The sequence below is a fragment of the Brienomyrus brachyistius genome, chromosome 11 (genome assembly GCF_023856365.1).
Source record: "Brienomyrus brachyistius isolate T26 chromosome 11, BBRACH_0.4, whole genome shotgun sequence".
Lineage (NCBI taxonomy): Eukaryota > Metazoa > Chordata > Actinopteri > Osteoglossiformes > Mormyridae > Brienomyrus > Brienomyrus brachyistius.
This window is the reverse complement of record NC_064543.1, coordinates 16,490,929-16,506,348: the sequence shown is the minus strand read 5'-3', so window position 1 is coordinate 16,506,348 and position 15,420 is coordinate 16,490,929. Positions and strand designations below refer to the sequence as shown.

General features: G+C 50.2%; 1 protein-coding gene across 1 annotated transcript in view; it reads left to right on the top strand.

The window, feature by feature from the left end:
• Positions 1–15,420, top strand: part of phlpp2 (PH domain and leucine rich repeat protein phosphatase 2) — a 36,412-nt gene that overhangs the window by 1,081 nt on the left and 19,911 nt on the right. Inside the window, exons 2-5 of the mRNA XM_049030122.1 lie at positions 1,281–1,537; positions 5,959–6,092; positions 14,752–14,942; positions 15,199–15,324. Of these exons, the coding sequence (XP_048886079.1) occupies positions 1,281–1,537; positions 5,959–6,092; positions 14,752–14,942; positions 15,199–15,324 (708 nt within the window). The remainder of the gene's footprint in view (positions 1–1,280; positions 1,538–5,958; positions 6,093–14,751; positions 14,943–15,198; positions 15,325–15,420) is intronic.

The following is a 15,420-nucleotide window of genomic DNA, read 5'->3' as shown; positions in this document are numbered from 1 at the left end:
TGAGTCACCCAAGCTGTGACACATACATGAAATTTGCATCACAGGTAAATGATAGAAGAAGACAGGCTTTTTGACTGAGGTGAGTCAGCTGGATGGTGCTACGGGGTAGCAGGCTGGAGCAGACTACGCCAGACACCCCCTGAATATTTCTGGTAGGTCTGCAGACACTTTCAGGATCTTGGCGTGGTTGTTTTATCAGAAGGAGCAGGACAGCAAAGCACCTGTTCTGGAAACATCTCCTTTAAGTTGGCTGTCCGCCCAGCACACTGTCCGGATCCCCTATGCTATCTAGAAACGTTTCCTGTTGCTACCTTGATACCATAGTATGGATGCTGGGTGATGCCTCACAGATATGTTCTCATCTCTGCCCAAGCCCTTTGGTTGTAGGTAGTATGTAGTCGGTTTGTTTATTTGTCCTGATGGTTGTGCTGGTTTCAACAGAACCACGACTAAAATGTTTATCCTGGGCAGGTCCCCTCTCACTGGTTAGTGTGTGGTTAGTGCACCGTCTGGGAGGCCAGACCGTGTACAGGGCTGGTGGAGAAGACCAAAGCCCTGCATGGAGGGAGGATTATTTCATCAGGCTGACTAATTTTGTGTTACCTGACTCAGAAGTGAGGTCCGGTCCTTTACATTTACTATGGAGGTCTGCGTGAAGGTCTATAGGAGAAGACCTGAGTTTGTTGAGTTGTACGTCTGAAGACCTGCGTCTCTGAAGGTCTTTGTGTTGCGACCTGCATATGAGGAGGTCTTCGTGTTGTGACCTGCATATGAGGAGGTCTTCGTGTTACGACCTTCGTCTGTGGAGGTCTTCGTGTTAAGACCTGCGTCAGGTGGTGTTTGTGTTAACATCTGCGTCTGAGGAGGTCTTCGTGTTAAAACCTGCGTCTGAGGAGGTGTTTGTGTTAAGATCTGCGTTTGAGGAGGTCTGCTTGTGAAGACCTGCATGTGTGGAGGTCTGTGTGAAGACCTGTGCTAAGGAATGTATAAATGACTGTATCTTTACTTCAGTTGTCTTGTTACACACAGGTAATTCATAGAACTGCAGCTGATTTGATGTGTACAATTTATCATTTACCTTATATACCTTCATTTTGAACATTTTCCTGTAGCTAACCAGTGTTTCTCTCATTCCTGATGTGCTACAGGTATGTCCATGTATAAAGCTTGTCATTCTTTGGAGAGCTAGAAGCCCATGAGACGTATCTTGAGAGCAACAGGCAGTCGTCCTCTTTCAATGCCATTCACCTGCCCTTTACCCTTCCCCTCTTCTTGACCAGCGTAACATGAAACGGAATGGCAGCCAGGGCTGCGTGACCCGCAAGAACCGCTTCGGGTCCAGGGAGCGGGACTGGCTGAAAGGCGGAGCTCAGCGTGGCTGCGTCTGCCTGTATGGACCCGGCGAGGCCCAGCCAGCCTCATCCACGCAGCCGGACCTCAGACTGGTGCTCTGTTCCACCAGTACCACGGCAGAAGAGCTGTGCAGTCAGGGGAATGCTCAGAGTCTGTACCTGCAGCTCCATGGAGACCTGCTCAGGTGAGGATCTCCCTGACCCCAACGCTAACCCCACCCTTCACGCTCCTGAGGCTCACACCACTGCTGTTACCAAACAACCTACACACAGACTATACAGCTATATGGATTGCATTGAGTTGTATTAATCCAACAATGCATGTCAATAGTCATGTTACCCAGGCGACAGAGAGAAGCAAGTGTTCTTAAAGGGGCCGCACATATTTTAGATTAGTTACCTGTTAGATGAGAATAGAATACCTGTACCTTGCAAGTCAAGCGGGTTTTATTGTGCTTTTAAATTGTGCATTGTTAACCTGTCAGGTAGGATATATTGTAAAAACACAGCTAGCAGACTTTTTTAGTAAGTGTAAGTCATTTGGATGTAAATGAATATTAGTGGGTATTTTTAGTCCTGGATTTACCTGTAATGAATATTGTGTGGAACAGTGGCCTTAGTTCAAGGCTGAGTCCTGCTGATAAGGGCCCCACGTCCTTGGACTTTATGCAAGACGGCTGTAATACTGCCGCGTAATCCTGCCAAGCGGGCCGTGGAAAAAAGCAGCGTTGGCTTAGTGCTCTTAGTGTGTTTTTTTTTTTTGACCAGTCATAAAAGGTGGCTGACAGACAGACTGTAGCTCACTGGATGACCCCTACAGTGTAACGCTACAGAGCCTGGTGATGTGGATGGCCAGGGCACGGGTAGTTTCCAGAAACAGGTTGGAGGAATTGCCAGGCCCGTGTTGTGATCCGACTCTAAGAGGTCTTCACCGTGGGCTAGATTAATATGCTGAATTTTGGAATTATTGAAATATGTATTACAGCAGAAAGTGATTTTTTAAAAAGATTTTTAGGGTGCTGACACATTCATTGGACTTTTCTGTACCTCTGGGTGATGAGGGCTGTGCTCTGGGAACTAGTGTCTCCTTAGCAAGTGGAGTAGATTAGACTCAGAAGCCGTGCTCTGTTTCTATACCCCCCGTGACAGATGGCTGCGGTGGGACATACCTCGCATGGTCGTTTCGGGAAACGCAGAGGATGTTCCCGTGTGGTACCAGAACAGCCTTCTGTGGATTCCCTCTCCTTTTACATTTTTTATGTTAGAATTCACCTTTGGGATTGTTTTTCTATTTTGTTGGTATCGTGTATTAAATATTCAGTTTTGTCCATTATCTATTGATGGAATATTGATATTACGACCATTTAAATGCCTAAACAGTCTTGTGAAGCACAAGATAATATTAGATAGTAGGGCTGATAGAATGTTGTAATAGCAGCAGTAGGTGGATCAGTGTCTTGTAAACACATGGGGGCATATTTTTAACTTAATTCGTCATTTCTAAAATTAATTTCTGATAGAATTAAGTATCTGTCCATTTTGTTTGGACAGTATTTACTGCAGAGTCACTGTGATTCTGGAGCTTATTCTAGGAAAGAAAATATATCGTTGTTATTGTTGTTTTGTGGGGGGGGGGATAGTGGCTCAGCTGGTTACGACTCATGATCGGAAGGCTGGGGGTTTAGACATCTGGGGCTTGCAGACTGATGCCGCCGCTGGCCCCCTGAGGTAGCCCCCTGTGCTGCTGCAGGGGTCCTGCGTGCTGGCTAACCCTAACCCTAACCCTGCACTGTGACCCTCAAGCTTGCACCCAGCCCTATATCTGTCTGTGCATCTCGTGGAGAGCAAGATAGGTAGGCAAAGAGAGAATCTCCCCTTAGGGACTGATGAAATATATTCTGTATTTTGTTCTATTATATGTGGACATGAGTTGTTCTTTTGTAATATTTTGTGGAATCTCGTTAATATGTTAAAGGACAGGGGTGTGCTGGGTCGGGTCGGGTCGCCGCCTCTGCACGTTCAGGTACTGCTCAGCACGGCCTTCCTCATGTCCGACTTGGCGCCGGCCCGCGTGCCACCAGCGCCAGCGTGAGCCTGGCGGTGTGGCGCTACTACCGCGCGTCGCCACGGCGACCTGCCGCCTGGAATAAGTCTGACCTCTGCGTGAGACGGCGTTTCACACGCAGCCAGGCTATAATCAGGCCTCTGTGGCCACCTCCTCCACATATTTCACAGGGTAATTACCGCTCAGGTGCAGAGGGCGACGGCTTGGTTCGGTCCTTGGACTTCATTTACGGTTCCTCGCGATCTTGTTGCACATACACGCACCTCTTAAGCAGGCCGTCCCTTAATTTCGGACAGTGCCCCCCCCCCCCCCCCCCGTTCATTAATGGAAATTCTCACTGTCAGCCGGGAGATTAAGGGAAGCTGGCGGCAGGCAGGGGGGCCGACCTCTGCTTCTGTATCTTTTTTTTTCTCTCCTCAAGGGATTAGGCTGGTGTGTCCATTCAGACGTTTCCTTTTTCTCAGGCGCAAGCGGGGAGCGGATTTGCAAATGATTCAGATCCGTCTTAGAGCAGCGGCGTACATTTGCAGGGCTTGCAGGCCTGGCTCATTCCCAACGGTACTAATCTGTCCATCTCCAGCAGGAGGCGCTGTGCCTGTCAAACTGCTCGATCTTGCCTATTTTTCGGGTACCGAGCCCGACTGAGCGGAAATGCAGAGGTGTGGATGATCCAGCCATGTGCAGCGCCTCCCCGTCTTGCGGTTCTGCGTCTCCATGGCTCCACCACGGTCCAATAAAACGCTGCCCCCTGCTGATCACAAGCAGGCACAGACTAATGCAGTGCTGATTTATTTTTTCCTCTCTCTCTCATGAGATGTGAAAATATGTCCATGGTGAACACTGGAAAGTCTGGTGTATGAGTTTGCTGGACAATCGGGGTGCCTGTGTAAAATTCATTTTTGAAGAGCAGCTGATTTGTGTGTATCTGTGTGTGTCTGTGTGCATCCATGTGTGTGTGTGTGTGTGCATGCATGTGTGCGTGTGTGTGTGTGATCTCTGCTATACCCCTCCAACATGACAGTGAGTTTGCCCCCAGTCAGGCAGGAAGACCCCTAGAAGGTCATTTAACCCCCCTCCCCCCGTTCCTGTTTGCCCAGTGTATCTCAAAGGGGGGGGGGGGTGTTTTTGAAATTAAGTATTCATGGAGTCACACCAGAATATGATGGTTCAGTAAATGTTTAAAAACAAACAGGCCTCTGCAGCGGATTTACTTATCAAAGGAACTTGCAGGTCGTGCTGCGATTCAGCGGCGCTCATGGCCAGCTGGTTCACTTGTTTTGTCATCCTTATAACTCAGAAATCACTGGATATATGTGACCCCACGAAATGAGTATTAAGTCGCACTGGTAGAACTTCACCCATAAGACTCATTTCGTAGTGATGGGTCACATATATAAAGATGAAATTTTGTACGTTTGTTCATGGCCAGATATCCCAACAAATCATATAACAAAAGTTCATCTGCTTATCAGACTTGACTAATAACAGCCAATCAAATTTCAGCAGGCTATAATTACCCACGTATATGACTGAGAATCATAATGTGGGCACAGGTGAATCCACCAGCTGGGCATTTCTGCCTGACGCACCCCCATCAGCCGGGAGCCACCCTTCACCGATGTTTGGCTCCTTTAATCCTGGAGCATCTCGAAGTGGTGGAGCTGCAGTTGGGGCGTTTCCCTGAAATTTGGTATAACGATGCAATATTCCAAGCCACAAAAAAACACACGGAGGTGCGATAGTGCCCATAGTCCATAGGCACTTACACAGTAACGTAGATATCAGTGGTGGAGAATTCAGGTCCAGAGACTGCAAATCCAGACCAAGACTTGTTTCAACCAACCAGCTGAGCATAAAGAGTCACAGTCACAGAGTACCCAACTGGTTGGCTGAAACAAAATCCTTAAGTCTCCACCTCTGGTAGGTTTTATACAACCATACAAACACGAAGTGCTTCCACATTTAATACACATTCATTTACAGACATTCTAGTGGAACATTTAATGTTAAATATGGCCAAAGCATCTGTTCAAGCCATAGTGCTTGGACCTTGTTAATCGCTGCCTGTGGCTTATATTTTTAGTTAGTATTGGTGGTTTGGGGGGGGGGTATATCAGAATAGTTTATTGCCTAGTAGGTTAGGTTCTGTGCCTGTGTTTCTAGAAGTCTGTCGGTTCGAATCCTGTGGCTGGGATGGTAGTTCTATCACTGTCGGGCACTTGAGCAAGACCCTTATCCCGTGATGCTCTCTGACGGTAGAAACTTTCTTTACTTGTGTGTTGTTTTAGACATAAGCATCTGCCAATTATGCTATGATTATGCTGCCGTTCTTGGGACTAAATCCCATAACTTCTCATTCACGGCTGACAGAAGCTCCATCAGTGGTGATCTGGGTCACTGAAGCTATTCTGCTTTCTCCGGGTGGGAAAGCTCTTCATCCCAGGCCGGCTGTCGCTTCTGTGCGATGGCCGGGCCGGCAAGCAGGTGGGCGGGTGTTTTTGGGTGATACCAGGCTGACGGGCATCTTTCTGCTCTCCACAGGAGGCTGGACCCCACTGAGAGGCCCCTCCAGATGGTGTACGACTACCTGGGGGCCATTGGATACATGGACCCCCTGCGCATCCAGAGGGAAGCCGCCAACTCGGACCTCAGCTGCATGATTCGCTTCTACAGCGGTGAGTGGCGGAGTGCTCGTCCCACGAGTGTCAAAGTGAGATGTCGTCGTGAGGATGTCAGCATGGCTGGCGGGATAGGCGGGGCTTTGAAGCACACGGCGGATTATCATAGGCCACAGGGTACCCATCGGTTTAACCCATTTCCCGTTGCTTATATCATCACTGGGGACTGGTTGGTGAGGGAAGCAGCAGGAATCTGCCTCTGACATCATTAGCATTCCTGCTGCTGTCCTTCGCTTTTCCCAGCTGTTCGGCTTAGGACAGGAATCCACGTAACTGCTGGTTCTTCTGTGCTCATATTCTTGCCTTCGTCGTTTTTTGTAGTGTGTTATAACCAGGGTGTGAATTGTCTTCGGGATACCCCTGGTGGATAGGTGAGGGTAAAAGCTGTCAACGGGGGGGTGTGGGGGGGGGGGGTGTGATGGTAAAAAAATACCTACTGAGTGGGAGGGCAGGTAAAAGTGATGGAAAGGGGGCAGGGGTGGCATTGAATCATTTTCAATGGAGCCCCCAGACATATCTTTTCTCTGATGGGCTCCCTGAGCTCTTATGTGAGGGGGGGGGTCCAAGGAGGGCTTCTTTGCGTTTGGGGTACTCCATGGAGAGACCCCACACCCTGCCCCCCTTGTCCGCCGGAGAAGAGGAACGCCACTCACCCTCCAGATGTCTCCTCCCAAATGTGCAGCTGGGTCCGACCTGCCGGTTCTGGGAGCGTTTGGGCCCTGGCCGGTTCGGTGGTTCACCAGGTCCTGCAATAGGTCCAGAAGCAGAGGCTCCCGCAGCAGAGTCCATGCTAGGGGAGGAGGGATGAGGGAGACAATTTTCCGCTGAGGATGAGTCATGAGCCTGTCCCTCCACCGGCGCAGTGGGCGCGTGGGAGGCCGACGCCTGTAGGTGTGCCGGCATGGAGAGTGGGGGGGTGGGGCTGGCCGAATCCTCATGTTCTCCAAGCTTAATGAGCTCCTTAAGAGACCTGACAGACTGCGCTGTGAGAAATGGAGACCTGACCTCCTGCCTCCTCCTCATCCTGCCTGTCCATGGGAGCGCACTGAAGCATCCCGGCCGCCCAGCTGCTGCTCCTGGGTTTCTGAGCCTGTCTCTGTCATTTCCCAGTCTGTGTCTGTCGGCCTGTGTGTCTGAGCCTGTACGCCGCGGCTGTGTGTCTATAACTTTAATTTCTGCCGAGCCCTTCTCACCATGGCAAACGCAGCGGCCTGCGTGGGCTGTGGAAAGGCCTGACTTCCTGTCGTCCTCGCTGGACCCCCCCCGCAACAGTGAGGGTGCGGTGGGGTGTCCGGTTCCGGGGACGCTCTCTGCTTCGGAGGCTCATGAGAAGCTAGGTCCCACCAAAGCTGGCGTCGATAGGGGAGCTGTGGTGATTGGTCGAGCACATGCCCTGAATGCCTGTGTGTGTGTGTGCAAGCCTTGGGTGTCCCTGTGAGAGTTTTGTGTGTGTGCACATGCAAGCTTTGTATGTGTGCTTCTGTATAAGCTCTGAATGTGTGTGTGTTTGGGGCAGAGTGTCAGTTCAGATCTTCTTAGATGTCTTTATCCACAGCCCCTATCTGCATGCCTGTGGTCTGAAACAGAACCATGACCTTCATCTCTAAGGGAGGAAGTGGTCACACCACCCTTTCCGGGGGCCTGTGGTTGTGCTGTTAGCCGTGGAGGCTAAAGCCCTAGCTGGTGTGCTGAGGGGCCCCTTCTCCCCCCCCCCCCCACCCATGACGCCCAGGCTGCCTCTGACCTGCCATGGGGTCTGGAAATCCACCTTGTCTCCATTATTGCATTTTAACCCCCAGTAGCTGTTTAAAAGTGATGTTTTTTGTCACGCCTGCATATTTTTCTGTCTCCAAAGAGACTGTTCAGGTATGTCTGTGGTGTAGCAGCAGATATTTGCAGCATTATTAATTTTCTGTGGGGATTTGTCGGGCCCCGCCCCTCCCCAAACACACACCCCCTGGAAAGTCTGGGGGGAGCATGAATTAAATTAAAACAAACACCCGGAGAAAGCACAGAAATGCTGAGCGCCTTAAGTACACATTTTTAAGGAAAGAAAACTGCCGCCCATCACCATGGTCACGGCTCAGCCGGCGAGGCCGGGGAATGGGGCCGGGGAGGGTGAGCTCACCGGGTCCGGACCCAGTCCGCTGGGCCAGGAGATGTCGCTTCCAGACAGCACCTCCCCCGGAGACGAGCAGGTCCTGCAGAATAAACAGTCTCTAGATGCTGGGTGAGCCACCTAATGAGTTATTGATCCACTGGGAGGGAGCATGTCAGCAAGGAAGATGAGAACTAAATAAACAGCGGGGGGGGGGGGGGGGGGGGGGGAGATCTAACAGAACCAGAAGACCCCCCCACCCCCCACCCTGTCTAGCAGTTCATCCCCCCCAAATGTGATGGGTTTTGCCCCCGGTTCTGCTGGTTTGGCGAATCATGGCTGGGTGGGGCTCTGACCAGGGAATCTGCCAATGACCCCCCCTGGGGGCGAAAGAAGATGGTCTCCAGACCCCAGCAAACAGCCTGCAGCAGTGCTAGCTTCAGAGACAGTCCCATGTGATTCACATGCGCAGGACAGACTGCTTAAAAGCCTCTTTATTTCTGAATGCAGCTGTTAAGTCTAGTATGAGAACAAAACAACTATTTAAAAGGCAAAGAAACAAACTGCTGAGAGCTTGAATCGCCTGCATGTATTTGCTTGGCTTCCCAAGACGTGTCACATTTTCCACGGCCGCTGGTCCAGCAAGGCCCTCACATTGTCATACGTGTATCTTAATTCTGACGGTGACCCTGCTTTTATTAATGACGATGACTCATCGACCTGTTTTGATCACTGGCGTGGCTTAATTTAATAATTTGGGTGATGACTGCACTCCATGTTGAAGTGTACTGCTGTTTTTGGCTCCAGGAGGGTTAGCGTTAGCATTTACCACCCGTCGCCATGCCAACGGGGTCCAGGCACTCCCCGGCTCCCTGAAGACCCGAGGCAAGATGCCAGGGAGGCTGACCGTGGGATGCCCGCTGAGTCGTTGGGCTCCAAGCCTGGATCCCATTGTCTTTTTACCGTGAACTGTGTCCCGAATCAGGATCTGCAGAGGTGCTGCCCATGTTTGCCTGGCCCCTGAGCTGCGGGTTTTAAGGTGGGGGATGTCATGTGGTGACCTTCTGGTGCCCTGAGCTGGATGGGTCGCACTCACATCCACAATAGCGTCTCATATGCTGAGCGATTAGATCGGATGCCTCACATATTCGTGGTGAGCAAGTGGGACAGTTAGGCATGTGTCACAAGGGCATTGTCAGGGGGTGGCGGGTGGCTTACTGGGTTAGAACACTGTGCTCATGATCGGAAGGTTGGCAGATCACATCCCAGTGTGACTTCATTGTCAGGTACCAGAGTAAGGCCCTTTTATGTCAGGAAAATGTTTATTGTTTTGGATAAAAGTGAAAAACTTAATCTTGAGTACAATGACCTCTGTGGGATTTCCTGACCCCAAAGTTTGCAAAGAGCGGCATTTTCACTAAAGTTGCCTCTCCTGACTCTGCGGTCCTAGCTGTACTTTTTCATTTTCTTACTAGCTCCTCTCATATAATTTCATAAGTAAAGACACGTCTATTGAAAACTGTATGAATTGGATGTAATATACCAAATGTTTTTTTTCTCTGCCGGTTTAATATTGCTGTTGTTTTCAACGTGCTGTTTCCCAAAATTAGCTTTTGCTTTGGTTGTCTGCACTGAGCCGAGAAGCTATGTCCAGTAATGAGTTTAATCTAACCCGCCTCTCAGTCCTAAATAGATCAAAGAAACGCTGTGAAATTTCATTTTGACGGAGCCGCAGATTTTCTGATGGTTTTTGGCTGGCTGTAAGCACTGGGCCTCACGGGGGGGCCTGGGTGGGCTGGGGGGCTGGGGGTGGGGGGAGATTCCGCGTCGCTGCGTGAGAGCGTGATTCATATCTTACCTCCGCGGGGCCTGCTGACTCACTCCTGCCAGGCAGGGCCCGCGACACTTTAATGCGATGAGACATGCGTGTGTGTCTGTGTTTGCATGTACGGGGGGGGGCCTGTCAGGGGTGTCTCCATGAGACCGTGGAGGTTGTGTGAGGAAGTATGATTTGAGTGCTTTGTCGGTCCGTTTGATTGATTTTATTTAGAGTATTTTGGTGTCATGATCAGGGATGGATTAAGACATAGGGCCCCACCCTGTGTTGAGAAAAATGACAGATTTAAACCGGCAAAACCCGACTGTCCATACTGTTGCAGCCTGGGCCCCCCAGGAAAGTTAATCAGCTCCTGGTTATATTATACAAAAATAAATTAAAAAAATAGTGAGAAATGAATATTTACTCATTTGAATATGGACAAAAACATCATGTTTGAATTTAACCAGTTTTCGCCCGCTTTTACCATTTTTCCCGTTAGTCACTCTCTCATTCTGGCACATCCGCCCCTGAGACGTCTGCAGGGTTGGTAGTCTGGCGGAGAGTGGCCCGGCTGGACTTATGTGTTTTGTCTCCCCGTGAATCCCGTCAGGCTCATTAGCGTGCTTTTGCACCTCTTGAGAAGCTCCGTGATCCGGGCGTGCTGTTGTCTCCGGTGTGAGATCCAGCAGGATCGGCAAACGACGGCAGCACCAGGCCGGCTGCCACCGTGACCCGTGCTGGAAGTGCACGTGTCATGGCCACGTGACAGGAGGCGTCGTGGTCCTGCAGGAAACATATTTACTGCCCACAGGTCTGTGTGACCTGAGTGGTGAGGTGTTGCGTGACTGATGCCCCCCCCCCAGTCCCCGGGATATTTATAGCCCCATCTATAGACACCGTAAACTGGGTGTCATTTCATGACGCTGCCAAAGGACTCTGAAGATAAGCATGGAGCTGTTTGCTGCTTCCTGTATGGTTTTTTTCTAATAATCTTTACAGGTCCCAAAGAAGGACACCTTCTGAACTTTCTCAAAGGAGGGGCTTTGACTTCTGTCACCCAGAAAGAGTAGAATTCACTCTGTTGCCATCCTTTTCAAGTAATATGGGTTTAGCTTAAGTAAATTAAGTAACTGGGTAATTAATAACTACAAGACATTTCACATTTCCCAGTAACATGGAGGATGATGTAGTCCCATTTAGCACCAGGGCTCTCAAGTTTCATCAAAAGTTTGGAGATTACATTTGTTAGGGGTGGAGTGTGTGTCTCACGGGCAATGGGCGAAACTTGAGAGCCTTGCCAACGAAACATACTCACGTACACCTTCCACTTCCACCTTGTTCGCATTCTGTATGTATTCGCATCCATGTAATAACATGCTTGCGGCAATCACAAATTTTGAAATTTACCCGGAAACAGCAAATGCTATTAGGCTGGTAGATGGGTAGTAACTCTGTATAACTTGGGAAGTGATGAACTCAGTGGAAAACTGCACCTCTTATGCCTGCGTCCATTGTCCATTAATTCTATATAATGGGATACCTTTGTGGGCGTGATCCCTTACTCCTCAGTGTGAGAAACACAAGGTGTGGTGTGTGAGCGTGTGAACTGAGTGAAATGTGTGTGTCTCATGGCCAATGTGTGACATTTGAGAGCCCTGTGTAGTACTGAGATGTTTATATTTTTTTGTTAATCTAGCGCTTTGGAAAGTAGCCCCACATACAGCTAAGCGTGTAGCTGGAGTGTGTAGTTGGAGTGTGTAGCTGAAGTGTGTAGGCAGAGCATGTAGCTGAAGCATGTAGCCGGAGTGTGTAGCTGAAGCATATAGTCAGAGCGTGGAGCTGGAGTGTGTAGCGTGAGTGTGTAGCTGAAGTGTGTAGGCAGAGCGTGTAGCTGAAGCATGTAGCCGGAGTGTGTAGCTGAAGCGTGTAGCCAGAGCATGTAGCTGGCATGTGTAGCCAGAGTGTGTAGCTGAACCGTGTAGCCAGAGTGTATAGCTGGAGTGTGTAGCCAGAGCATGTAGCTGGAGTGTGTAGCTGAAGCATGTAGCCAGAGTGTGTAGCTGGAGAGTGTAACCAGAGTGTGTAGTTGGAGTGTGTAGCTGAAGCATGTAGCCAGAGCGTGTAGCTGGAGAGTGTAACCAGAGTGTGTAGCTGAAGCATGTAGCCAGAACATGTAGCTGGAGTGTGTAGCTGAAGCGTGTAGCCAGAGCATGTAGCTGGAATGTGTAGCCAGAGTGTGTAGCCAGAGTGTGTAGCTGAAGCGTGTAGCCAGAGCATGTAGCTGGAATGTGTAGCCAGAGTGTGTAGCCGAAGTGTGTAGCCAGAGTGTGTAGCTGGAGTGTGTAGCCCGAGCGTGTAGCTGGAGTGTGTAGCTGAAGCATGTAGCCAGAGCGTGTAGCTGGAGAGTGTAACCAGAGTGTGTAGCTGAAGCATGTAGCTAGAACATGTACCTGAAATGTGTAGCCAGAGTGTGTAGCTGAAGCGTGTAGCCAGAGCATGTAGTTGAAGCGTGTAGCCAGAATACACAGTCCCAGCACAGAGGCAGAGAACTCCACACCCTATCATGGAGCTCAACCCCCCCCCCCCCCCAATAGATTCACTAAAGTCCTTGTATTGCTGGAAGCTCTTGAATAAGCACGTATTGAACTGTGAAAGATGTCGCAAGAGCACAGCACGTGTATTTACTGATCGGTGCCCCCCCTGCAGGCCACTCCTTAGCCCCTGCCTTTGCCAGTTGGCGCTCAGCCTTGAACTTCAGCCATTAGCCAGAGTAAACCCAAGAGCCATAAAAAAAGCATAATTCATTATGCCTTTATGTTACTTACTGGTGCGGCTGATGCATTTGTCCAAAGCTGCTTAATTTACCATTTGACGACTTATTTAGCATTAGTGGCAGCAGTCTGATTGCACCTGTAGTTTCTTAACTGCTCTCTTGTCTAAAAGGGGGCGCTATTAGGCTTAGGACACCCCTTACTGTCAGAGAATCTCGGTCCCGCTCTAGGGCTCCTACTGAATTGAGTTCTTATCCTTTAGAGTCGTTAATGAGCGAAAAGTAACAATAGGTGGTGACTAAGGAAAGTGGGAATGGAAATGAGGAATATTTCAAGCTGGGGACTGATTGGCCTGCTGAGGGTATGTAAGGCTCTGGGCCGGGGTCTAAGATGTCCGTTAGACCTGGTGTCCAAGGTGTCCTTTAGGCCTCTGAGATTAAGGTAATGATCTTCCGATCATTGCGGCAGATTTTCGTTCTTAATTACTCGATCAGCGAGGTTTCATTTCACCAGTCTCAAATACCGGTTTTACGGAAGGTGGGCAGATGACTTTCGTGAAGTTTCAAACGCAGCGGCAGCATTTTTTTGTGTTGTGGAGAGGAACCGATTGTTCTGTACAGCTGTGCAAATCTTGGATGAGAAGAGAAATAGGCTCTCTCTTAAATGCAGAGATGCTTATATAAAAAAAAATCTACTTTCATTTCTTGGAAACTTTGTCATTTGCCCTGTGATGGATGATTGGTATCGGGATGATTCTGATTCAAGTGATTGACCCCAAAATCCCTGATTGGAGCATCCCTAGTTCATGACATCGTTTAGGCATGGGATTTAAAGTGTCCTTTAGGCCTGAGGTTTAAGATGCCCTTTAGACCTAAGGTTTAAGGTGCCCTTTAGGCCTGAGGTTTATGGTACCCTTTAGACCTAAGGTTTAAGATGCCCTTTAGACCTAAGATTTAAGGTACCCTTTAGACCTAAGATTTAAGGTGCGCTTTAGGCCTGAGGTTTATGGTACCCTTTAGGCCTGAGGTTTAAGGTGCCCTTTAGGTCTGAGGTTTATGGTACCCTTTAGGCTTGAGGTTTAAGGTGCCCTTTAGGTCTGAGGTTTATAGTACCCTTTAGGGTAGAGACACAGTCCAGAGTCCAGAGCAGGGGCCTGAGTCAGTGCATTCCCTGAGAACAGAACAGCGGTGTGTGACCCAGATGTTGCCACCTCGACGACGCTCACCCGTTTTCTCTGACAGAACAATCGGGGCAGCTATTTATAGGTCCCCCTCAACCCCCCACCTTGACATGGTGGACAGGAATAATTCTCCATGACACGGTGATGAGATCACACCTGGAAGAGGTGCTGCTGTGTCTTCAGCCGTCACCACTGGGGATGAGTGATGGCATGGCCACACAACCTCTGACCTTCTACGTCCATTTGACACGTGTGTGGGGAGGTGGGGGAGATCTGTGACCGGCGTCGAAATATTAATGCGGAGGGCAGGCAGACTTCTGATGGCAGACGCCACTTGGGGTTTGGTCATTGCAGCTGGCTTCATCTTTACAGGAAGCCTTTGCTGGATCTGGGTAAACTGGCTGTGTGAGTGTCTGTGTGTCTGTATGTCTGTGTGTGTGTGTGTGTGTGTGTCTTCTGATGGCAGACGCCACTTGGGGTTTGGTCATTGCAGCTGGCTTCATCTTTACAGGAAGCCTTTGCTGGATCTGGGTAAACTGGCTGTGTGAGTGTCTGTGTGTCTGTATGTCTGTGTGTGTGTGTGTGTGTGTGTGTGTGAGAGAGAGAGAGAGAGAGACAGAGAGACAGAGAGATTTTCTGTTTTCTGATTGTCTATTGTCCTCTTTTTCAACCAGTTTTTGGATGCCAACCATCTGCAGAGTGCAGTGTTGGGGACTGGAGCGTGTGCGCGTGCTGACCTGTGGGTGCGTGCCTGACCATGGCCCTCTTTACCATCTACCCCCCCACAGAGAAGCCACAGAGTGCCGACCAGATGGAGCGCACGCTGTTGAAGGGCGTGTTCAGCGTGCGCAAGGGCAAGACGCAGCTGCACAAGTGGGCGGAGCGACAGGTGATCCTGTGTGGCACCTGCCTCATCGTGGCCTCCGTCAAGGACAGCCTCACGGGCAAGATGCACATTCTGCCCCTGGTGGGGGGGAAGGTGAGGAGGGCAGGAGTCAAAGCGTCCAGTCAGCAGGAGGTGGGGGGTGACGGGGAAGGAATGGAGGGGGTGGGAGGGTTGTTTTCAAAAGATCAGCTTTCAGCTTTCATCCCCCCCACCAACTAAGGGATATCTCAGCAGCTTTGGTCAGGCTCCTCATGTGACCCCGTTACTTCACCACGAGTTTTTGGTAGGCGGGTTCTAGTGGTGGGCGGAGTTTGCAGGGCTCATTGCAGATACTCCCTTGTTTGTGCAGGTGGAGGACGTGCGGCGAAGGCAGCACTGTTTGATGTTCAGCTCGGCTGGACCCCAGGCCCAGACCTACTACGTCAGCTTCGACACCTTAGCTGAATATCTCCGATGGCAGCGGCAGGCTTCAAAGGTAAGGCCCCGCCCATGTGTGTCAGCCCCTCCTACCTGAGGTGGCCCCGCCCATGTGTGTCAGCCCCTCCCACCTGAGATGGCCCCGCCCATGCGT